The sequence below is a fragment of the Nelusetta ayraudi genome, unplaced genomic scaffold (assembly GCF_046127955.1).
Source record: "Nelusetta ayraudi isolate G7.1 ecotype Tasmania unplaced genomic scaffold, CSIRO-AGI_Nayr_v1 ptg000063l, whole genome shotgun sequence".
Taxonomy (NCBI): Eukaryota; Metazoa; Chordata; class Actinopteri; order Tetraodontiformes; family Monacanthidae; genus Nelusetta; species Nelusetta ayraudi.
This window is the reverse complement of record NW_027466113.1, coordinates 1189825-1211206: the sequence shown is the minus strand read 5'-3', so window position 1 is coordinate 1211206 and position 21382 is coordinate 1189825. Positions and strand designations below refer to the sequence as shown.

General features: G+C 43.5%; 2 protein-coding genes across 2 annotated transcripts in view; one reads left to right on the top strand and one right to left on the bottom strand.

Annotated features, from left to right (window-relative positions):
• The window catches only part of LOC142897996 (low-density lipoprotein receptor class A domain-containing protein 4-like), a 181091-nt gene that overhangs the window by 81882 nt on the left and 77827 nt on the right, over positions 1-21382 (bottom strand). The window contains exon 4 of the mRNA XM_076040697.1: positions 4932-5072. Within this exon, the coding sequence (XP_075896812.1) occupies positions 4932-5072 (141 nt within the window). The remainder of the gene's footprint in view (positions 1-4931; positions 5073-21382) is intronic.
• Positions 1-21382, top strand: part of LOC142897995 (TGF-beta receptor type-2-like) — a 336150-nt gene that overhangs the window by 257116 nt on the left and 57652 nt on the right. The gene's annotated exons all lie outside the window — the stretch shown is intronic.

Genomic DNA, 21382 nt, shown 5'->3' with positions numbered 1-21382 from the left:
AATCCCTACATAAAGAGTTCCAATCGTATCAAATTATGACGTCATAGGATTTGGACACAAAAAAATAAATATTTGTCTGTACAACAAATGTTTCTCTGTTGAGCCAACATCACTTTTTACATGCCAGATGAACCCGGCTGCACCGCGACGCTTCACGCGACAGTCTTCTGTTCTTCCCTTGGATTCGAACAACAGCTGTTTTGTACATCAGCTAACTGCAGTGAGAGACGTGTTTCAAGGGCAGCGCTTGATGTACACATACATATGATCTGTGTACCACAACAACGAGCACTGACAGAGGAACTTTAAATGAGACTATGACACTGCAAAAGGCACAGAGACAGTCTGCAATGGAAGAATAGCCAATAACGTGCCTTCACTGATGTGGGACTCCCCAACCAAACATGGCTCAATCAACAAGTCCAAGGGTTTAATGGATGCTAGCTCCTATTGGAGTGTCATTCACAGTAAACTTAGATCAATGACTACGTTTACATGGAGAGCTCAATCGGACCAAGCTCATAGTTTGTTTTTCTCGTCTAAACGGACTTCCCTCCTTGTCCCAGTTCACATGCAGCTGAGAAAATCAAATTATCTACGGGAATGCGTCCACCTCCCCCACACTAGGGGGCGATATGAGTCTTTTCAGCGTGTTAATTTCTTACGGCTAAGACAAAGTTGATCACTGGTGCAGGAAAGAGCGCTGAGCCTCACTTAAAGGTACCGAGCCACATCTTCTTTTCCCATCTTGATCTACATTGACACGGCTTACTCCATTCATGCTTGTAGACCACATGATGTTTGAGAGGGGTGATTTTAAAAAGAACTTGGAGCTGTAGCTGGGCCCTACTTTCTGTCTGGATAGAGAGACGGGTGCTGTTGGAATGAGGCTTGAAAGCTTACACCTGTTTTGTTTAGGATTTCTATCGGAACCTTATGTCATTTAATGTTTCATATGGCACAGAATTCAAGCAAAAAAAAAAATTGCCATTTGTCTATAATATGCTGACATTTGTGCAAAATATTATGTCAATGCATTGCATGACACGGCCCAACCCAGACTTCAGAATGGAATGAATATGGTGCATTGTACAGTAGCCATCAGTAGGAATGAGGAAGGTGACCACCCCTGATAAATACCTTTTGCTAGTTACTTCAGGCTACAAAATACTATTAGGCATGTTGACGGATAGAAAAGGTTTCTTTGCCATACACAGCGATACATCTTATGCTTCTCAGTCTCATTATTCTTGAGTTTTCTCTCTTTTGATGGCTTCGAGCCTTTGATGGCTCTTTCTGCAAATGGCACGTCTGGGCTATTAACATGCATCCAAAACACTGTCAAGAAAGACCCTCCCAGGCAGTCTCCACTGGATGAGAGGCAAAATATATACAAAAACAAACATGGAAAAAACACGATGAAAACCACAAAGCCAACCAGTGTATGCTCACCAACAGCATCCACTTCCTCCAGGAATGACAGACATTAAGGAGAGTAGCGTACTTTCCGATTTAAATTCTTCCAACATCTGCCTCCCATTCAAATTCCACAATTCCATTGTGACGAATCTACAACATCACTTAAAAATTCACATGATTACTTTCGAAGCCCTTGCCAGAAGATTAGAAATAATTAGCCGCTATATAATTCATCTATTCGATTTTGTTCCGGACACATATTTTAACTTTGATTGATTTTATATAGATTTAGGGCGTTTAATTCACGATACATGCATTAAAGCATATTTTTTTTTAACACATGCTTTCACATACATTAAACAGAAAGGGTTGGAAAATCATTTTGATTGGCATCGTTTTAATTACGCCATTTGTTTGGTTTACCTAATTACGCTCACCTTGTAGTATCTGCATAAAAACTGAGAGCATTTTTCTTCTGTCTTGCTCATTTATGCACAAATTGTTAGCCCCAAAATTTGTTTTTCCACAATGTTTTGAGGGATAATTAACACAGGAAGAACAAAAAGCAAACAAAAGAAGATTTAGGATGGGTCCTAATGAAATGTTGTGTAAAAATCCCAGCAGTAGTATCAGCTATTTTCAATCTGATTAAAACTTCATGCCTGGTTTGTGGCTGGGTGGTTGGTTTACTGTGGCAAGCAACAAAAGCTGGGAACTTTTCAACATCTTCCTTTTTGGCAACAAACCAAAAGCCAACTGTATACGTCTGGTAAAATGTGAATGGCCAACGATAAACAGCATGTTGTGGATTGAGAAGGCCAGGGCTGTGGTGAAGGCTTGCAGAAAACACATCTGAATATACGTACGTTTGGAAGAAAGTAGAAAGTGCAGCATCCCGTTGCTGTCATCAATCTCTTGTAAAGACATCTCTGTGTGTCATGTTTCCATCTTATAACGTGACGATGATGAGCTTTTTAGGGCACTTCTTTGCTTCTGAACCTAATACACGTATTGCTATATGTTTCTTTTAATTCATTTATGCATTCTTAAAGATTTGACTGTAAAGACTGTTACGCTGCCATTGACATTGTATTTGCATTATGCTCATATTGCAACAAAAATACACTATAATAGAAACACAAGTGATAAAAAAAACATGTAAAATATGCATATATCATTTCTATCGCAAAAGATCCATTATTTAGTGTTTTGACGACTATTAATTCAAATGAATTCCAAGGCCGTGTTTGCCTGTGGTTCTTACATTGGAGGATGCAAACTTTAGCATTCAATTTTAAGGAGTCGCTTGACCTTGGCGGCATGGTATGAACTGAGGTCAGGCGAAGGTTTGGCATCTTGTAGTCGAGGTCGCCGTAGAGGTCATCCGAGCAAACTAATGCGACATGAAGGGAAAGTGAATGTATAGTCTTCACTAACATAGCGATGTCAGTGTTTGTGTGTGTAGATATGATTTAATAGCGTCTGATAATGAAGGCCAAAGCCTGGCTTGTTCAATTAAAGGAGAAGTTTGATCAAACTGACAGAAGTCAGCACGTGCCGCTAACTAGCGAGGTTTGCCCATCATATTGCTGAATCACCTCAGTCGCCGAGCGCGACGTGATTGGAGGAGTCAACGATTATCTAATGTTAAAAAGGTAGGAATGCAAGAGAGTGAGAGGAGAGCAAAGGAGCAGGGAGGGGAGGTTGGAGGAGAGGAGAAGAGGAGAGGAGGTGCAGGGCATCAGGCTGCCGTGTGTCTAGACAGTATTCATGATCCATCTGTCTGCCATCGCTACGGCGACAGCCAGCGGCAACAACAAGATGGCAAACTCCATTAAAACAGAATTTTCCCTGCGACCCCCTCCCCCCCCCGTAACCCCTCTTCCTCTCCGTCCATGTTCAAATCTCTCTTCTCATCCTCTGCCTCGCCACTTCTCTTTCTCTTTCTCCTTTTATCATTAAAACCGTCCATGCTCAGCCTTTTTTTCTTTTCTTTTTTTTTTTGGGGGGGGGGGGGGGGGGCAATCTCATCGCTCTGTTTCTGCCTCACTCCCTTGGCATCTCTCTCTCTCTCTCTCAGGCATCAGCTCAAAAAAAACAAAAAAACATTGCGACCATTGTACAGCTTCCCCCCCCCGACTTTCCTTCCCTCCAAGACGCTTACATTAACATTCGCTCTAGACGGCTAAATATTTTAATTGCAGAGATCAGGATTCCAACGACTGGAAATGAGTGCCCCCCACCCCCCCCTCCCCCCCCCCCTTCCAACAAAAAAAAGAAAGCTTGTTCCGCTGCCTTGCAGGGTGAGAGAGGAGCAGAGGGAAGAGGGAAAAGAGAGGGGGATGCGTCTTTCTGTCTGCACGAGGGGCGAAGCCTGTCTGAGGTGGGGAGAGACGGAGATGGAGAGCGAGGTAAGAGAGCGAGCCCCGCAGACACACGCAGACACACACACACACGCACACGCAGCCGAGGATGAAAGTGCTGCCGTAAAAGAGGAAGAAAAAAAAGAGAAAAAAGTTTTCGCTCTCCTCTTAAAAGTTGTTGAAAGAGAATGCTGCAGCACATCAAAGTGTCCTGGCAGACAGCCATCGTAGCCCAACGGTGTCCTTCACCCTCCCCCGGCCGCCTCCCCCGCTCCCTCCTTCTGTCCCCCCCCCCCCCAGCCTCCTCTCGGAGATTCAAACAGAAAATCGCTCTGGAACGGAGAGGTGGTGAAAAAAAAATCAAGACGGTGTTCTGAGTGTATTAAAAATATATATATATATAATAAAATCAAGAACCTGACACCTCAGCGGAGACCTCCAAGCTGAAGTTGTTTATTTAGTGGCTTATCTGTTTCACTGGGTCGTTCAACACTCGGTCTCTTGTGTTGCCGGGCCGGGTCTATTCACCAATTAAGGAACAAGCCACTTATTTATGAGATCAAATCCTGGATTTGGAGGCAGTGATGCGGAGAGGAAGTCGTCCCTGCAGAGTGTTTTGAAGTCCTCCTGGCGTGTGGATCCGTTTGTTTCGTCGTTCATTTTTGCATGTTTCCAGTTCATTTATTTCCTTTCTGCTGTGCAAACCAGAGAGCTATTCATCCCAAAAAATAATAATAATAAATACTGGCATTTGATTTACGTGCTGAACAGCAGTTGTCATTTGACTCCTGCAGCCGGTGACTTTGCAGTGTGGGTGGGTGTTATGTAAATTGTTGATGCCTGGTTTTAACTGGCAAACACAAGGCCCACTGCTTGAGACACTCAATGTGTTTTCTAATGCTGCATCCTCAGCGAGTCGTCTTTGTGAGCCGCAGCCTCTCACTTCTTCCCCCTTTTTCTTGCTGTACGAGACTGGGATTACTGGTTGTGATTATGTGAATCATAGAAATCTAGGCGCGTGCGGTCACAGAATGACCATCGAGGCTTATCATGCATCATACGAAAGCAGTTCACTGAACTAGAACAACCATAAAATGTCCAGAGTGAGAGTGTGAGAGTTAGGAGATGACAGCATCCGACAGTACTCACAGTTGAAGATGCCCGGCGGAGGGTGCTGAGTGACCACGGGGCAGTTCTCCTCATCGCTGTTGTCCCCGCAGTTATTCAGCTGGTTGCAGATCAGTGAACCCAGGCGCAAACAATTCCCATTGGTGCAGTGGAACTTGCACTCTGCACAGCCAGAAGAAGCAAGAGTGTGAGAGAAGACACGTTGCGGACATCAGATTAGAAACTGAAACAAAGTTTCTATAATTATTTGAGGGATAACAAAAAAAAACAAAAAAACCACGATCTTCTCCCCCTTTTGCTGTTTAAAACAATTGTGATTCGCGATTGTGCATGATTTCAAAAAGTGGGTTTAACCCCTTGCTCCCAAAACCCACATAAACACATAAAACACCCACACAAACGCCAGTAAAAGAAAGAAGTCAATCACCTAAACGTACAAAATGGTTTAAACAAAAAACAAAAAACAATGCTCGAATGTTCACGTGCAGTTGAGTTCAGTCGTCTGCCTGTTGCTTCAGAAAGTGTGAGGTCAAGCAGTTTTTTTTTTCCTTTCCCCTTGTACAACGCTGAGTTGATGTGTTCAGTTCACACAGAAACAAGGTCAAATGGAAATGTGGTTTTCCCTTCCAAATGCTAAATACAGCAACAGTTTTTTTTCCCAGCAGGCCTTTGATGTGCCTCAGCCGCAAACTGTGATGTTCTGACATGGTTATTAGCAAAACATTTCCTTCGCTCCCAAAATTATTAATGTGCCTGATCAGTGTTATTGAGTGGGCGTAAAAAAACAACAAACGGACGTCTTTTATCTTTTTTGCACAGCTTCAACCTCACAACATTTTGTTTCGCAGGTAATATCTGAGCCACGAGTGTATGTAAGTGTGCTTGCTTCAGGGTGAGTCTTGAAAAACAGGGAGTAAGCTAATAGGTGCTCCTTCACATGATTTAGCTGGAGGAAAAGTGGCCTTGTTTGGAAGGAGCCATTATGTGCATGCACTGCTCAAGGAAATTAGAGGAGCACTTTTTAATCAGTGCAGTGCAATCTATCACTCAAACTTCCAGGATATTGAGCTGGTCTGAAAAGTAGCAGAAGAGGTTATTAATCAGCTTCAGCCGCCTTGTTGTTACTGAAATAAACAACAGGTGCACTGGAGGGGCAACAATGAGACGGCCCCTGACGAAGGAATGGTTTTCCATGTTGAGGCCGCACCCAATGGCACCTGGGATAGGTCCTAGCAGAACCCTTCGAACCTGACTACAGAACAGAAGATGGATGGATGAATGAATAATAATAACACTACATTAGACTTATAACAGCCACATGTTTTCCTACAAACAGTGCGTTGGTCATTTGGAATCCTCCTCAGATCTCACTGTAGCAGCAATCAACACTTCAAATAAATGATTCCTGGTTAGAAAAGCTGAGAGCTGTGGATCTGTGTATCACTGTAACCACATAACAATATCGGCAAGAAGACACTGCAATATAACCGTGTAAAAGCAAGTCAATACCAATCAGTATGAAGCACCCAGACTGGTAATTAAATGTGTGAACTGTGTGTGAATTAGGCAATTAAAATTTAGGCTAAATAGCAGCCCATTAGGTACCCTGTGTATTTACTTTTACACTTGATATTCAGGAGGCTCTTGTTCCCTGATGAACAACAGTCCAAACATATCTACACACCAATAAAACTTTGTTTCAAAAAAAGGCACAAATTTCCGCTATTAAAGTGGGCATTAATATGGAACTGCCCACACCATGATAACGGTAATTAAAACTTGCATAAATTTCAACAAAGGATAACTATGCACTGGATGAGAAAGAAATTGGGCTTGAAGTGAACGCAGCAACATCACAAGCCGAACAACCTCTGCCTTAAATTTTTCAGATTTTCTTTTTCTTTGCTGCCGTCCTTCTTAAAAACCACCACAACAACAAAAACAGCTCTATTGTGTTCGTGTGAATAAACAGGCTGTGAAGATACTTTCTACAGAAATGTCGGCAATTTTTTCAGTTAGATAAAACTACATACCGCTAGAATTGTATTGCTAAAAGTGCCAAAGTACAATACATTGCCAGTTTTTTTCTTTACACAAATGACACCAGATTGCTGGAGATAATTGTTTTTTGTGAATAGTTTCTTCTGGGAATAATGTTGTATTGAAGTTAAAGAATGGCTTCCATGCACACCACTGAGGCGGAAGGCAAAAACCTTATCTTGCAAGAAAAACAAACTGCTTGCGCAATAACGGAGACAAACGTGTTTTATTGAAGTGTCTCAATCACGAGGAATTTCAGGACAAACGCACCACTCCCTCATGTGCATCCTTCACAAGTCTCATGGAAATCAATGCAGGCAATCATCCAAACTATATCCTAAGAAAATGATAACAATGATGGCGAGAATCTCACTTAGAAAGTGCCAAACCAATTTTGTCACAAAGTTAATTTTAAAGGATATAAATTAGGCTCATAAAAATACCATCAAAAATGAAAAGAAGTGTGAATAAGACAATATATGAACGTACAATACAAAACTATTTAAATCATGATAAAGTCATTGGGATTAAATTAAATTCTGACAAACAAGAAAAGCAGCATCCACGCTAAGCTCTACAGCAGGGTCATCGTTTACAAATACTAGAAATCTCTTGGAGAAGTCACTTCTTGCCCTCAGTCATCCTGTCATCTAGTTACGTGCAGTGGAAACTGACTGACAGGAAATCCACTGAAACTGTAACACTGTCTATTGTAGCTTGGCAAAATACAATCTGAAATCTCAGCAGTCCAGCTGTCGATAATCAACAGCTACCAGGAAGGAACATAAAAATCAGACCAAGGTTCATCTCACTGTTGGAAGGACTGAATGGTGTGGGTCAAAGAACAACGCACCCATCCATCCAACCAACCATGTCTATCTCTTTTCTCTGATGACTTCTCCTTTGCAGATTGCCAGTTGTATTGGGTTAGGGTGGGGTTAAACCCTGGACAAGTCACTATTTCATTGTAGGACCACATAGAAAGACAAACAACCACTGGTGGCCAGTCTAGAGCTCCCAGGTAGCCTCACGTGCATGTTTCGCATGACAGTGGGGGGAAGCCAAAGTTCTGGGGCGAGAACCCGATGGAAACTCCACCCAGGCCCAGGATTGAACCCACGACCTTCTCGTTGGGAGGTGTCGACGTACCACCATGTTGGCTGATCGTCCTCACTGGTCCACCCTGGCCAGGGTGTCTGATGATCAAAGACCCAAAATGCAGGACGCCTGGTCCATCACTGAAGATGCATCCATACAGAATGCAATCCGTAATGAACCCGACCACTTCAACGTGATGCATTGTGGGATTTATCCTCAGGCTGGGACCACCTAGCTGCAGTCTTGCCGTAAGTAGAGATGAAGTGTAAATGAAGCGCACTGCACTTTGGATTGCTGGAGTGGGGAGGCGAACTTGTGCACTTAAGAGTAAGCACATGCATTTACACGCTCAGTGCTGAAGTATCTTAGTGCGGTCAAGTGTGTGTAATAAAGCCGCCTCTGTGGTATCAATACCAGAAGAGAGGACCTACACATTGGATCATTTGGTTGGCTGTCATCGACTTCCATCAGTGTGTGTGTGTGTGTGTGTGTGTGTGTGTGTGTGTGTGTGTGTGTGTGTGTGTGTGTGTCCGCCACCTGAACAAAAGTCCCACTCTCCCACTTCTACTAACGGTACACAAAGAACAAAGTGTAAGACATCTCTCATCTGATAGAAGACTTTAAACTTTTGGTTCTGTATTTCACACAGAGCATTTGAGTTAATGAGAACAACTGGAATGACACTGATAAATATGATCAGTTAATGTGAAGAAGCTAAGTTGTGCAAAATTTGATCCTCATTGCATTACAAAAAAAAATCCTCCAAGGTTTTTCAGACAGAAACTAGGTTTAGCCAAGTCAAGAAACGTGTCAAGACATATTAATGGCTTAACATGAAGTGTTTTGTGTCATCTTTAAATGCAAGTAAAAGCCACTCATGTCGGTCTCACAATTTCTGCTTTGTGTAGTTAAGTGTGTAATAGGAACATTTTACTGGAATACCGAAATGCAAAGTAGCGTTAAAGGAAAAACAAAAGAACTAGCAAATGATTGATGCAGTCCTCCAACATTTTTCAGACAAATCATATCTTTGGCATAGCGACAAATAAGCTTCGACTTTTGCGTCGCAAACTCATTACTTAGCATGATGACTGACGACTCATCAGCGGCTCTAATCAAGTCTCAGCCAGTCGCTTCACACCTCTGGTCGACATTTCCTCTCCGTCTCTGATCACCAAGTAGATACAAGGCAAATAATATTCATCATGAAAACGCTTTAATTAAATCAATTACTTTTCTTTTTTTTTTTTTAGCACGGGGGTTGTAGCGCCAGTTAATCACTGCACACCAATTGCAAAGGTTCATAATAAACACAAATCACACAGGCTGCCGCAAACACCTTGCAGGTCTGCCAATGCCACGACTCAATTTCCCCGGCTGGCAGCAGGCAACCTAATGACACCGCACATTTTCTCCTCTTCCTCCCATAACAAGTACAGCTTGTTCTGTACTTGTCTAGACGGCGGCAGGGGGGAGGCTGGAACAGAGATCCGATTCAAAGAACAGACCAGCATGACCGTTCTTTGAAACAAACCCTGTCCCCTTCTTTCTGAGTGGCAATTAGTGAAGCCTCAGCGACTTGCCCAGCCTTCTCCTCCTCTTCCTCCGCCTTCATTTTCTCTCATCTGTTACTCTTACGTCCTGTCTAGACTCCTCTTTCACTCTCCTCTTCTGTTCTATTACGCTCCCATCTTGTCCCTCCTCCCCCTTTGTGCCTACTCCACAGTCTGCCGGCCATCCTCTGCCTCACCCTCACACTTTCACTTTTCTTTTTCCTCTGAAGCAACACGCCTCTTCAGCCCTCACAGTAATTTGAGGCAACGCAAAAGTCAACCTCTATTTTTCTCAAGTGGATTCTTTGGCTCTGTCTTCTTTTCAGACAGCGAAAAGGTACAAGTTAATTAGCGTGATGTGGAATTGCCAGACTGTCGGGAAGAATTTTCAAGTGACGGCGCATTCCACGTGGCAGACAGTAAAATTTGAAGGACAGCGAAATGAGTTGGAGGTAAGCACAAGTATTCAGAACAGTGCTCGGAGAGAGCTGTAGACATTAGATCTTAATACAGAGAACATGATTATCAATTCTTCACCAAAAACCACACACACACACACACAGTATATATATATACATGTATATATTGCATTTACATACTTCCAGTGTAGATCCCAGTTATTATAAGGTGAAGGATGGGTTATACTGTAGTTTATGGCAGGGCCACATACATAGTTATGTAACCATTTTTACTTACACTTTAAATTTCAACAGTGAATTTCTGCTCCAGCAAACCCCCGTGACCAGGAGCTAAGGAATAAGTGGGATGGATTGACAATGGATGGATGGATGGATGGATGGATGGATGGGTGGAAAAATCGTGGAATATCTCAACACCTTGAAAGAAATTTGATCAAATTCTCCTGTCAAAGCTATTCAACTCCATCACTGAAGACCAGTGAATCCTCTTAAGTGCTATTAACCTTTTCTTCTCTACTCACATCACATTGTCACCCCCCCGCCCCCCTCCCGCGCCTCTCTTTCTGTCTCTCCATCATCTGATGTCACTGCCAGTCAGCTGATCTGTCAGCCGGTGCATCGGCAGGCAGAACAAGGAAACAATCTGCTCCACCACGGAAACCGCGGAGAGGAAGGATATGAGGAGAGACAGGGAGAAATGAGAACAGATGGCAGCGGCAACAATAGGCAGGAAGAGGAGGTAGAGGAGGAGGAGGAGGGAAGAAACGGACGTGGCCGGGAGGTGGGGGCAAAGGGGTAGGAGGTTGCAGCTCGTGATGATGACACTGCGAGTCATCAGACGTAAGCGGATGTTGACGGAGTCATGACTGTACGCTGAGGAGTTGGAGAAAAAGGCACTGGAGGCACGGCAGGAAGACAAGGAGGACGGCAGAGCGAGAGCACATGACTAAGTTGAACTTCAACTGCTGCCTGTCTGACCTCCATCTCAACAACCATTACCAACACAGGTGTGAAACATATTTTCTTATTCACATTTGGAGTCACATAATGTTTCTTTTGAAGAGAAATGATGAATCAGAGTGCCGGAGAGTCTTTCTTTTTATACATATCTCAAATTGCTGTGCCCTCTTACTTTGAATCCTACGCGATTCTAAGGAAGGCATCAATCCTGCACAGGTGAAAACAACAGCTTTGGACAGCCTCACTTTGACTAGCATTTGTGCCGGTGATTTGAAGTCTATCCCTCACAAAGGCAAACGGGTCACACTGGTGGATTTTCTTTTAAAAATGCAGGAGATCTCAAACACGGAGATTCTTCCCAACACTTTCAACTACACTCAAAGACCAGACGACTCGTAAACGAAATAAACTCGTACGATCAAATGTGACTTGACGTTCGATTGAGCGAGGTGCACCTGTTGTGGTATTTCTTGGAAAAGCACTCGCGTTGGAGCAATAATTCCACGAGATGGTCAGCATTATGAATGGTCCAGTGTCTTTTTCACTGCCACGAGGGGGAGTTTCTTCATGCACTGTTTTTTGAGATGGATTCGGCATTGGATAGCATCACGTTCTGCTCGCTTCTATTGGTTGTATCCATTGGAGGCGACCAGACGTCAGGAGCCACAAAAAACTTGTGCTGAATGTCTTGATTAACTGAGTTCCCGTCGCTCTGAGTTGCTCTGGACCAGTAAAAATAATTGACATGACATCATCCACTTGAGGATAAAGGTTAGATGAAATAATCGTAATAATCCCAACACACCAGGGGCAGACAGCAGGGCAAAAATACTTGTGTTTTCGTAAAATTTGAACATGTGTCTTTGTCTGAAAAAAGCTGCGTTGTAAAATATTTAATAAAATTCTGGTTTCCAGCCAACATGCTGGAATGGAAACAGTTCAGTTCAGTTCAGTTCTGACAGAGGCAGGAAGTTGGGAGCATGGACCGCCTTTTCCCCTCCTTGCGGTAATGCTCTAATTCACCATCACTGTGGACAGGCTGCAAGACCGCTGGTATTGATTTTCAATGTGGCGAGAACTGATAATACAGAGTCATTCTATCATCCCACTGAGGTGCTGACATTAATGTTTCTGCAAAGATTTAGAGTGATATTTGGCAAAATCCAAAGGCTCTAGTCTCCTCGCCAATTCACTGGCTGTTACGCTCCCGTCTGACCGAAATCCCACTGGTCGTACGGCCACAGATATTTGCCTCTTGAGGAGACAGGCGGTACATAAAACCTCCATCCAGAAATATTATTGTTTCTTGGGTTGATTGTCAGCTCGAGAGAGAGAGACAAAAAGTAGGTGAAGATTTCCAAGTCCGATTTAGGGTGCAAACAGTTCATTCTCAGCCCAAGAGAGAGCAGCCACGCTGCTACACATTCAGGCTGACCACAAGACTAAAAAGGTCTAGTGTCAGCCCCAGCTACTAAATGAACTGGCTGCATGCTGTCCCATCCAGCCAATCTGTAGCTGCAATATGCGGCTGTCGACAAAGACAAGACACCAATTTTGTTGTTTGATGCGAGCCAACAGGTTTAGCGAAAAAAGTTGGAATATCTTTGAAAACATAAATTAATAACGAAAAGGTTTCAAGTACAGTCAGAATTAGAGCATTCCTAAGATAACATGAGTCTAAACAGAAAATACTGCATTCAATGTTTTGTGACGAGTCTTTCTTTGACTTGGTGTTTTTTGAGTTGTGTTTGTTTGGGATCGGTTTGTCTCTCTGCAACTAAATGTTAGAACATTTTGTCAACGTCATACTGTTATCATGTGAGGAAAGGTCTCGCTCGAGAATGAGACTCAGCATCTCAGTGAGACTGGACTGCATAAACAAGGGTTAAATAAAATAATAATCAAATGAAATTCTCTTGCTTTAATGAGATGAATTTAGGAACTAGCTTACAGAACGATTCTTCTACATCACACATATGGTTATGGAAAAAAATAAACAACACAAAAAAATCTTTGGAATCCAGTTATTACACACCTTATTTCTTCCAGATCTTCGCTGAAGTCCCATCTAGGTGATATTAACGTGTGACTGCCTGCCATATGCTATGTTGAAGCGGAAGCTCTTTTATCTTCATACTTGCCAAGACTGACTTCTTTGTTGCTTTGTTTTCGAAAAGTGGGAGCTGTGGATGTCCTCTCAAATAACAATAATTATACACCCGTAATTACTCCTAGCATTAGACTGAAAAAAAAAAGTTTTTATTTTTAATATACTCAACCAATTATCCAGTGGTATTTTCAATTAGATATTATTTTCGCAGAATCAAACTCTTCCATGCAGTTTGTTGTAAATGAATCACAGAAATGCCACCGAAACTCAACAAGGTCTCTGTTGGCCTAAGCATAGACACTCAGAAAGGTAAATATGATAACAAAGCTACTCTCCATACAATATTCAATCAGGTAGGACTAAGTACAACGTCACTGAAGGCCTAGATGTGAAAGACACAGCTCGCCACTACTAAAACAACAGGTTTATGGGGCAAAAACTCCATGCAGTGGCTCTGATGTCATGTCTGATATATCTCATCACTTAGGATGTGCAGTGTGGCAGTTCTTTGTTTTCCATGGTAACAGCGGATTGGCTGCGCAAGACTGTAATGTCTACTCGCTCTCCATCAGCCTAGTGTACATCAACCTATAAGTGGAGCAGTAAGCTAATAAATTTGTTCAGGTTGTTTTTGTGGACCACAAAGAGCATCTTTTCCCCATCCCATCCATTTGCACCTCATTTACTTTTCTCCTTGTGCACCTGCCCCGTTTTTTTGATTTTCCGTCCTCCCCACGGCTATCTCTCCTCGGCCTGACCACCTCGCCCCTCTCCCCTCCATCCCCACTCCGCCAGGACAATTCAGCGTGTCAGAGTTGTGCTGACACAGCACAATTGACACCTAAAGTCGGAGAGGAGAGAGACACAGAGAGAGAGGCGAGGGAGGGAGGGGGAGAGAGAGAGAGTCAGCAAAGAGACCTTCAGGCTGTGTCTCCTCTCTGCAGTCCAGACAGTGCATCATACTGCACTCCCATAGCATTGTGTGCGTGTCTACCCTGTATACCTTGGGGAGGGCAAGTCGATGCAATATGCCAGCAAAGTTACAGAGCACTTTTTAGCCACTCTACTTAGTCATCAGGGACTTTTGCGACATTTTAAAAATAAGGTGTCTGTGTGTGTGTGTGAATGTTGCTAGATCCTTGCAGTTCTTCTTGGGCTATGATACGAAAATGTCTTGGACAAATTGTCATCCCTTCCTTTTGTCATGGCTAGTGCTCCAAGCTAAATGTAGCAGCAGCAGCCAAGGACCCTATATTTCCAGAAAATGAATGGAAGGACAGCAGTATAATCGTGCTGATGGAAATGTGCTCAGATGTATCCATGTGTTGCTTGGTGCCAGGAACCAATGTCACGTGAATGTCTCTCAAAATGGTCTTGGTAATGAAGAAACTGTGTCCTCTACCTCACATGGAGACTTATTCTTGATCTGAACCTTGGCTTTTGTGACTTTGTGGTTTTTTTGAGACTGCACTGCTAGGCCACTTTATTAGGGCTACCTCTCTAGTAGCAGCTGCCTAATAATGTGTATGTCAAACAGGCTTGACGTGTTTGATGTGTTTTCAACTGCGCCAATAGCGATGCCACATTTAAAATCAGCTTTCTTCACTATTGCAAATCTTACTTTGAACGAATGAAGTGCTCAATGCGTGTAAGTCTAATCCACTTATACATTTAAAGTGATAGTCAATAATTAAAAAAGCCTAATAAATGAACATGTCTTGCTCAGATCGTTCACACGTTAAGAACTAAAAAGACTAAAGTTATGTAGTTTTCTTTCTAGTAGTCTAGTGGTCTTAGTTAAAGGTACAGTTGGTCAAATTCTGCCATCTATTGATCAGAATTTAGATTGCAGCACTCATTCGCTCACCCTCCCTCTCCCAAGCTTGCCAGTGAACTACGGTGGTCTGTGCACGGAAACCTGGATACCTTGGATACCATGTATATGAAATGCACTGGCTGGATTGTCCATACCGGTTTCCTTGGAAATGCGACCATACACTTTTATTTATTGATGTATTTATGGGCAGTATGTTAAGCTTTTCTAAAAATCATAAATCAAGCCTAACACTGGACCTTTAAGCTTCGTCTTGATTCTGTTCTGTTGTTTTGCAACTTTAATGCATTCTGCAAAAGTAAAAACTGCTTTAAAGAAATGCCTGGAGCTCTGAGTGTGTTCTGATTTCGGTTGCACAGCGCTGTGCGAGAATATATCGACAGCATGTGAAGTCTCGAGTCACTGCTGGTGTTGAGAACTTCAGGCTTTCTAACTGAGAAGGGAAGGATATCTGACATGAGGGTTCAGTGGACAGCTGAAGATCAGAAAGCAAGACAACATCAGTTGTTGATATTTTAGTCTAGTCAACAGTGCTTTTAATAATGGGTATAATAGATATTACATAAGGTAAATTGAACGACACGATTTTAAAATGCTGATTGATGTATTTCCTTTAGTTTAAATATTACAACAAGTTGTCAAACAGGCATTTATACAGGCGTCACATAACAATTACCAAGGGTAGTGTTGTAAATTTAGAAATGTGCTTATTATTGACATAAATCCATTGCAAGACTTCACCAAAAAGGCCTTTTAGCCGAATCTTCACGAGCAGCGAGAAAGGTAGCAACAGAAGGATGATTATGTTTGCACTGCGGCATCTACTGGGGGCCAAATTAGTAAAACGTGAATTAATGAAAAGCCCAGGCGGAGACTCGCAGTGGGTGGAGGGATCATGTAGAGGCAGGGAGAACAAGAAAAGTCAACATGACACCAACACTGCGGGGATCACGAGACCTTGCCTGTTCAGCGGTTTAACATAGAGATACAGTAACACTTCAGGGTCACCTAAGTTATTAACCTTTAAATTTCACTGACAAATGGGTTGCCGCTGGTGACCACTGCTTTTGAACCGGCGCACTTCAAGGCTGATTAAAACCCCTTGAAACGTTTGGAAATCGCGGCTCGCCATGTCGTGACCTAATTCGCTGAAAGCATTCCAGACCTTCAAACTTGCCCTGGGGGTCAAGACCTGCTGCCACCGGCGGCTGTTAGCCGTCGCCCACTGATGTGGCTGCCGTACGTCTAAATGGCTGATGACAATAGCTGTGAAATCAGAGGCCAAGGCTGTGTGAAAGACGCTGAGGTCGGTTTGCTGTTCAAAGCTTGGTATCACAGTGCTAAGCTGCGTACTTACCAGTATTATACAATACCAATATTTTGTACTCCCTGAATCAAGAGACCATCAGTCACAGAAATTCAGAAGTATTTTCTATTTTGATATTATCTGAATCAACATCCAGGTTGACTGAAGAATTTCTTCTAAGAAACACTGGTCCCGTGTTTCTCTGATACCAGGAAAATCAATACAGTTGTTTTTTGTTAAATCCTGGTATGATTCTGTTCTTTCCAGATGATCGCTGAGATCATGTCCACGTTCCAATTTAAGGCTCTTGGCTACATCACCAAGGCAACAGGCTGCCACTGTTTGAAAATATAGCGAAAACGTCGCTTGCTGTTTGTCAAATTTTTCTAAGAATGTAGATTCGCACGACTCAGGTTAAATGCTTTTCGAAATATTTGCATTCCTAACAATGGAGAGTGTCTGTCGGCTTTGTAAAAATAACACAATAAAATAAGAGAGACGCTGGAAGCCAATTGCAATTCTCAGACACTGATGATGCAGAAGGCAGTAAAACGCAGCTTGGCCGGACATAAAGCTTGGAGACAAATGAAGTCATTAAAAACATTTCTTCAGTGGGTTTGGATTGTGTGTAAGGATTCACAAAATAATGAGAACACTTAAGTGAACAAATTGTGGAGCTATCATTAAAAAATATGCACACATTTTGTCCTGCATGGTTTTCAAGAATATTTCTGCTGCTTTACTGTTTGGCATCCTAAGTATTCACAGGGAGAGGAGGTGAGCTTAATGGTGTAGAGCAGCCTCCTTTCAGCATAAGATGAACGCTATAATACATGTTAACGTACAAGCTCTAGTGCTTCACATTGAATGATCACGTTCATAAATAGGCATAACCCTCTCTGCACTTTTTCACTTGCGGTGAAGCATGTTTGACACAAACGATTCAAGTCGGAGCTCAATGGCCTCCTGGCTCCTCAACGACAAGCAAAGCGAGGGATTTACAAAATGACACGTTAACATCTTTATGGTTGTTAACGTGCAAATCACACATGCACATATGCTCTCTTTCACACACACACACACACGCACGCACGCACGCACGCACGCACACACACAAAACAATCAGCTGCAGTCACGCAGTATGTTCCGATCAATACAGCTAATCAGAAATCAGATATTGTCGTACATGGTGCGATCGAGGTTTAGCTATCAGTTACGCCAGCGGCACACAGCTCTCATACATTATGAGGTATTTCAACATATCGCATGCAGAGCGTTGGCGATCTTGCAGCACAATCTGTAGCACCTCTTCCACACCAGTCTATTTCTCTCGAATCGCGTCCCCCTGCTGCACAGACCGAGGTCCCTCAGTGTGAGCCGAGCTCTGCCCCAGACTCTCTTCAGCACCGAGGTGGCCTCTGCAGTGTTTTATATCATGTGTCCTGGGGAGAGCGCGGCAAGGACAGAGAAAGGAAAAGACTAAGCAAGCTGGTCCGGAGAGCCAGCTCCGTCCTGGGCTGCCCACTGGACCAAATCAAGGAGGCAGCGGCGGCGGCGGCGGCGGTGGACAGACGGAAGGGTGTTGGCCAAGCTGACAAGCCGTCATGGACAACACTTCCAACCTCCAGCGCCACACTGTGGAGACCCTGAGCGCAAGACTTTTGCATCCCCAGCGCAGGAAGCAGCGCAAGGAGCGGCCATTCCTGCCCGCAGCTATCGGGTTCATCAAGTGCTCAAAATCACTGTGCAATAAGAACATCTTTGTAAATATATCATGTAAATGAGCTAATTATATATTTGTCACGTGTTTTTTATTAAATTGTCACTACTTGCCCAGCTCACACTCTTGTTTTGTTACTGCTGTGACATGCGAATGCCATCATCCTCCTCAGTGGGGGTGAAATTTGACGACAGTTACGGCTCATGCGCTTCCCACCGTTCAATGGAAACACCTGCAAATCGCAATAGTATTTTGTCGAAATTTTAAAGATTAAGTAATCACAATAGCTTTATGTTATCCTCATGTTTTTTTTTTTTTTTTTTTTCATTTTCTTTGTTGGTGTTCTTGAATCTGTCTTTACATAAAACTCACTTTTTAAAATAACTATCAGCACTATTTTCAAACTGTATAAAAACTATTTTAAAAAAAAACTGCTACTGCCTATCAAACATACTTTTCCCTCCTTTTCGAATGAGATAGGGAACATTTTACGGCCTCACTCCACACTTCACAAAGCCTTCAGCTAATATATAATAAGGCAGACGGGGATCTACGCCTATTTAGATCCAAGACGGATGATAGCGCTATCATGATGGGATCTCCGTCAGCAATAACGATGCGGTCTGACCCGGCCCTCCTCCTCCTCCTCCCCCGTTCTTCTCCAACACTTTCCTCCGTCGCAGACTTATCGGCCGCGCCGCTCAGATGAGAGAGAGGAGAGAGGAAATTTGAAAATGTTGCCTCCGTGTGCTGCGCAGCTTAAGGTGATGAGAGAGCATCAGGTTAATATTCGCAGGTTAGCGTCAACAGCGAGAAGCCTCATAAATATGTCCTCGGGTTGCCTGCACACTCTAACGCTCTGCCCACGCGTGAGCCCACGCACATGAAAACAGCATAGGTACACACACACACACACACACACACACGCACACACACACACACACACACACACACACACACACAGGCTGCACGCGCGCCCATGACACGGAGCTGACAGAAATATGTGTGCGCAGACACATGCGTGATCACACACACCCACTCGGTAGCGGGCCGAGCTAGCGGAGGAGCTCAGAGCTCGGCGGCGCCGACAGGCTGAGCCCAAATAAGTCTCAAACTCGGGTGCCTCGGCCCTCCAACCGACGGCTGAATCACCCCGGATAGGCGGCCTGGCTGGCTGCTCCTCACGCCGGGCCAATCACGGCTGCTTGAATTGACATGCAGTGAAAGATGGGGTTCTCGCGCAGCATCTGAGAAACAGCTTTGACGTTTTTTTTTTTTTGTAGGGGTAAAATCGTTTCCTTTTTTTTTCTCTCTCTCTCTCTCTCTCATTATTGTCAGTCATGACCCAGTTTCTTCATTAATGTTTCAGGCCGTGCAAAGGGAGGACGCTCGCAAGGGCACCATGCACAAAAGAAAGACTTCTGTTGCATAAAGATTCGAGGAGAATTTGAGAGATGACATAAAGCTTAAATTGATTTCAATCTCGCGCGGCGGCGCCACGGCCAAGATTTCTATTCGGAAACCTCCTTCACCCGTCTCGCAGAGCTGCGGTACAATGTTTCCAGTCTCGGGATTTCATAACCGTAGCCAGCCGTTTGCTTTAAGTTGTGATGAAACCAGGAGGCAACTGCTGTAAGCTGCCATTAAAGCCCAGAAGGAGACAATATAAAAATAAAACAAAGAAACCAAGTGTGGTTTAAGAGACTCGCATAGATGCTGCAGTCATGGCAGTTTTTGTCAGAACTAAACTTTGTGACATGAAAATAGAACACTGAGGGCCACTGAAGGCCTGGGATGGTAGGGAAAATGCTTTGGCTTTATTGCTAACTGCCGTATGTTGAGCTACACATCACGACAATGTCCTTATTACAGGTTGTGCACCAGGAGGAAGCCTCCAACTACCACCATGCTAAATAGCTTAACTGGCAGTTTTAAAAGTTTGGTATAATTAAGTGCAACAAAGTATCATTAGCAACAACAAAAAATGAATTGTGCTGCTTTGAGTGACAGAAGACTTATCAAGGCACCTTCACATTTAAAAAAAATGAACTTGAAAGTTAATTTTTTTACATTTTAAGGAAGAGCCAGAACCTCTCACGATGGCTCTTTGTCAGGACGTCCAAATCAATCAAACTGATGAAATGTAATGAAACGTAATCTTGGGGAAGCCAAAAAATGTTACCCAGGCAAAAACTTTCTATTCGTACCGTGGAACTATCTCCAAATGTTGTAAACGGAAACGGCAGTAAATACAGTGAGTGTGAAGGAGAAGTTCAGCAGCGTGGCTGTGTAGTTGAAATGCAAGTGTTAATGTGAGAGACACCAAACAATGACAGCAACCTTGATACGGCTATTGATACGGACAAGGTCTCTCTCTCTCTGCCTCTCACTCTCTCTCTCTCTCTCTCTGCCTCTCTCACTCTCTCTGCCTCTCTCTCACTCTGTCTCTCTCTCTCACAAACACACACACACACACACACACACATGCCACCCACACATGCCTGTTTAGATCAGTTTGAGTGTGCACAGCGTGCCTCACTGACTAGTAAATAAACTGAATAGAAAGTAAACACAGGGGACAAAATCAGGCAGCAGGTACAGGAGACACGAGGAACACACACACACACACACACACACACACACACACGCACACACACACACTGGTCAGACAAGAATGCGTAACACTATATGCACACCACGTTGCTCCATAAAACTGAAACATCAATGCCAATTTGCATATGAAGACACACACACACACACACACACACACACACACACACACACACACACACACACACACACACGCACTTCTCCTTCAAACCCAAATATGAATGCATAGACGTACACACTAACAGACAGGTGCAATCAATTATCATGTCATGTTAATCCTGTAAATATATTGACCGAACACAGAGTACAAAGCCTGAGTACATTTAAAACACACACACAAGGACGCACACACACACACACACACACACACACACACGGACACACAAAAGGATGTGCGCTTCATGTCAAGTTGTACAACAACTGTTATTTAAACTTATTGGCGCACATCCTTATTCAGGTCTGAACAAGTGGCTTGTGTGATCCCATTATTTCAAGTGAAATTAGAAAGGCCATTTTGTTTGAAGCGCGCCGCTTTCCACACAGTGTGCGGCGAATCCCTGCGAAACGACTTCCGACGTGGGACGATTATGTATTATTACAGCTAGCGAGTGGCAGGCAGGCAAGCGTTCATTGAAATTCCGCAGCCATCATCCATCGAGACTCTTGAGAGTTTCGGAAACATGGCTGCGTTATATTCTGGTTTTAATCTCTTCGGTGGGGAGAGCGAAGTTGAGGGACGTCAGCGCCATCAATCATCTGTTTGCCAGCGTGTCAGGTTTCGCGCGGCCTTCAAATAAAATCGTAAACCTTAACTCCCTGAGT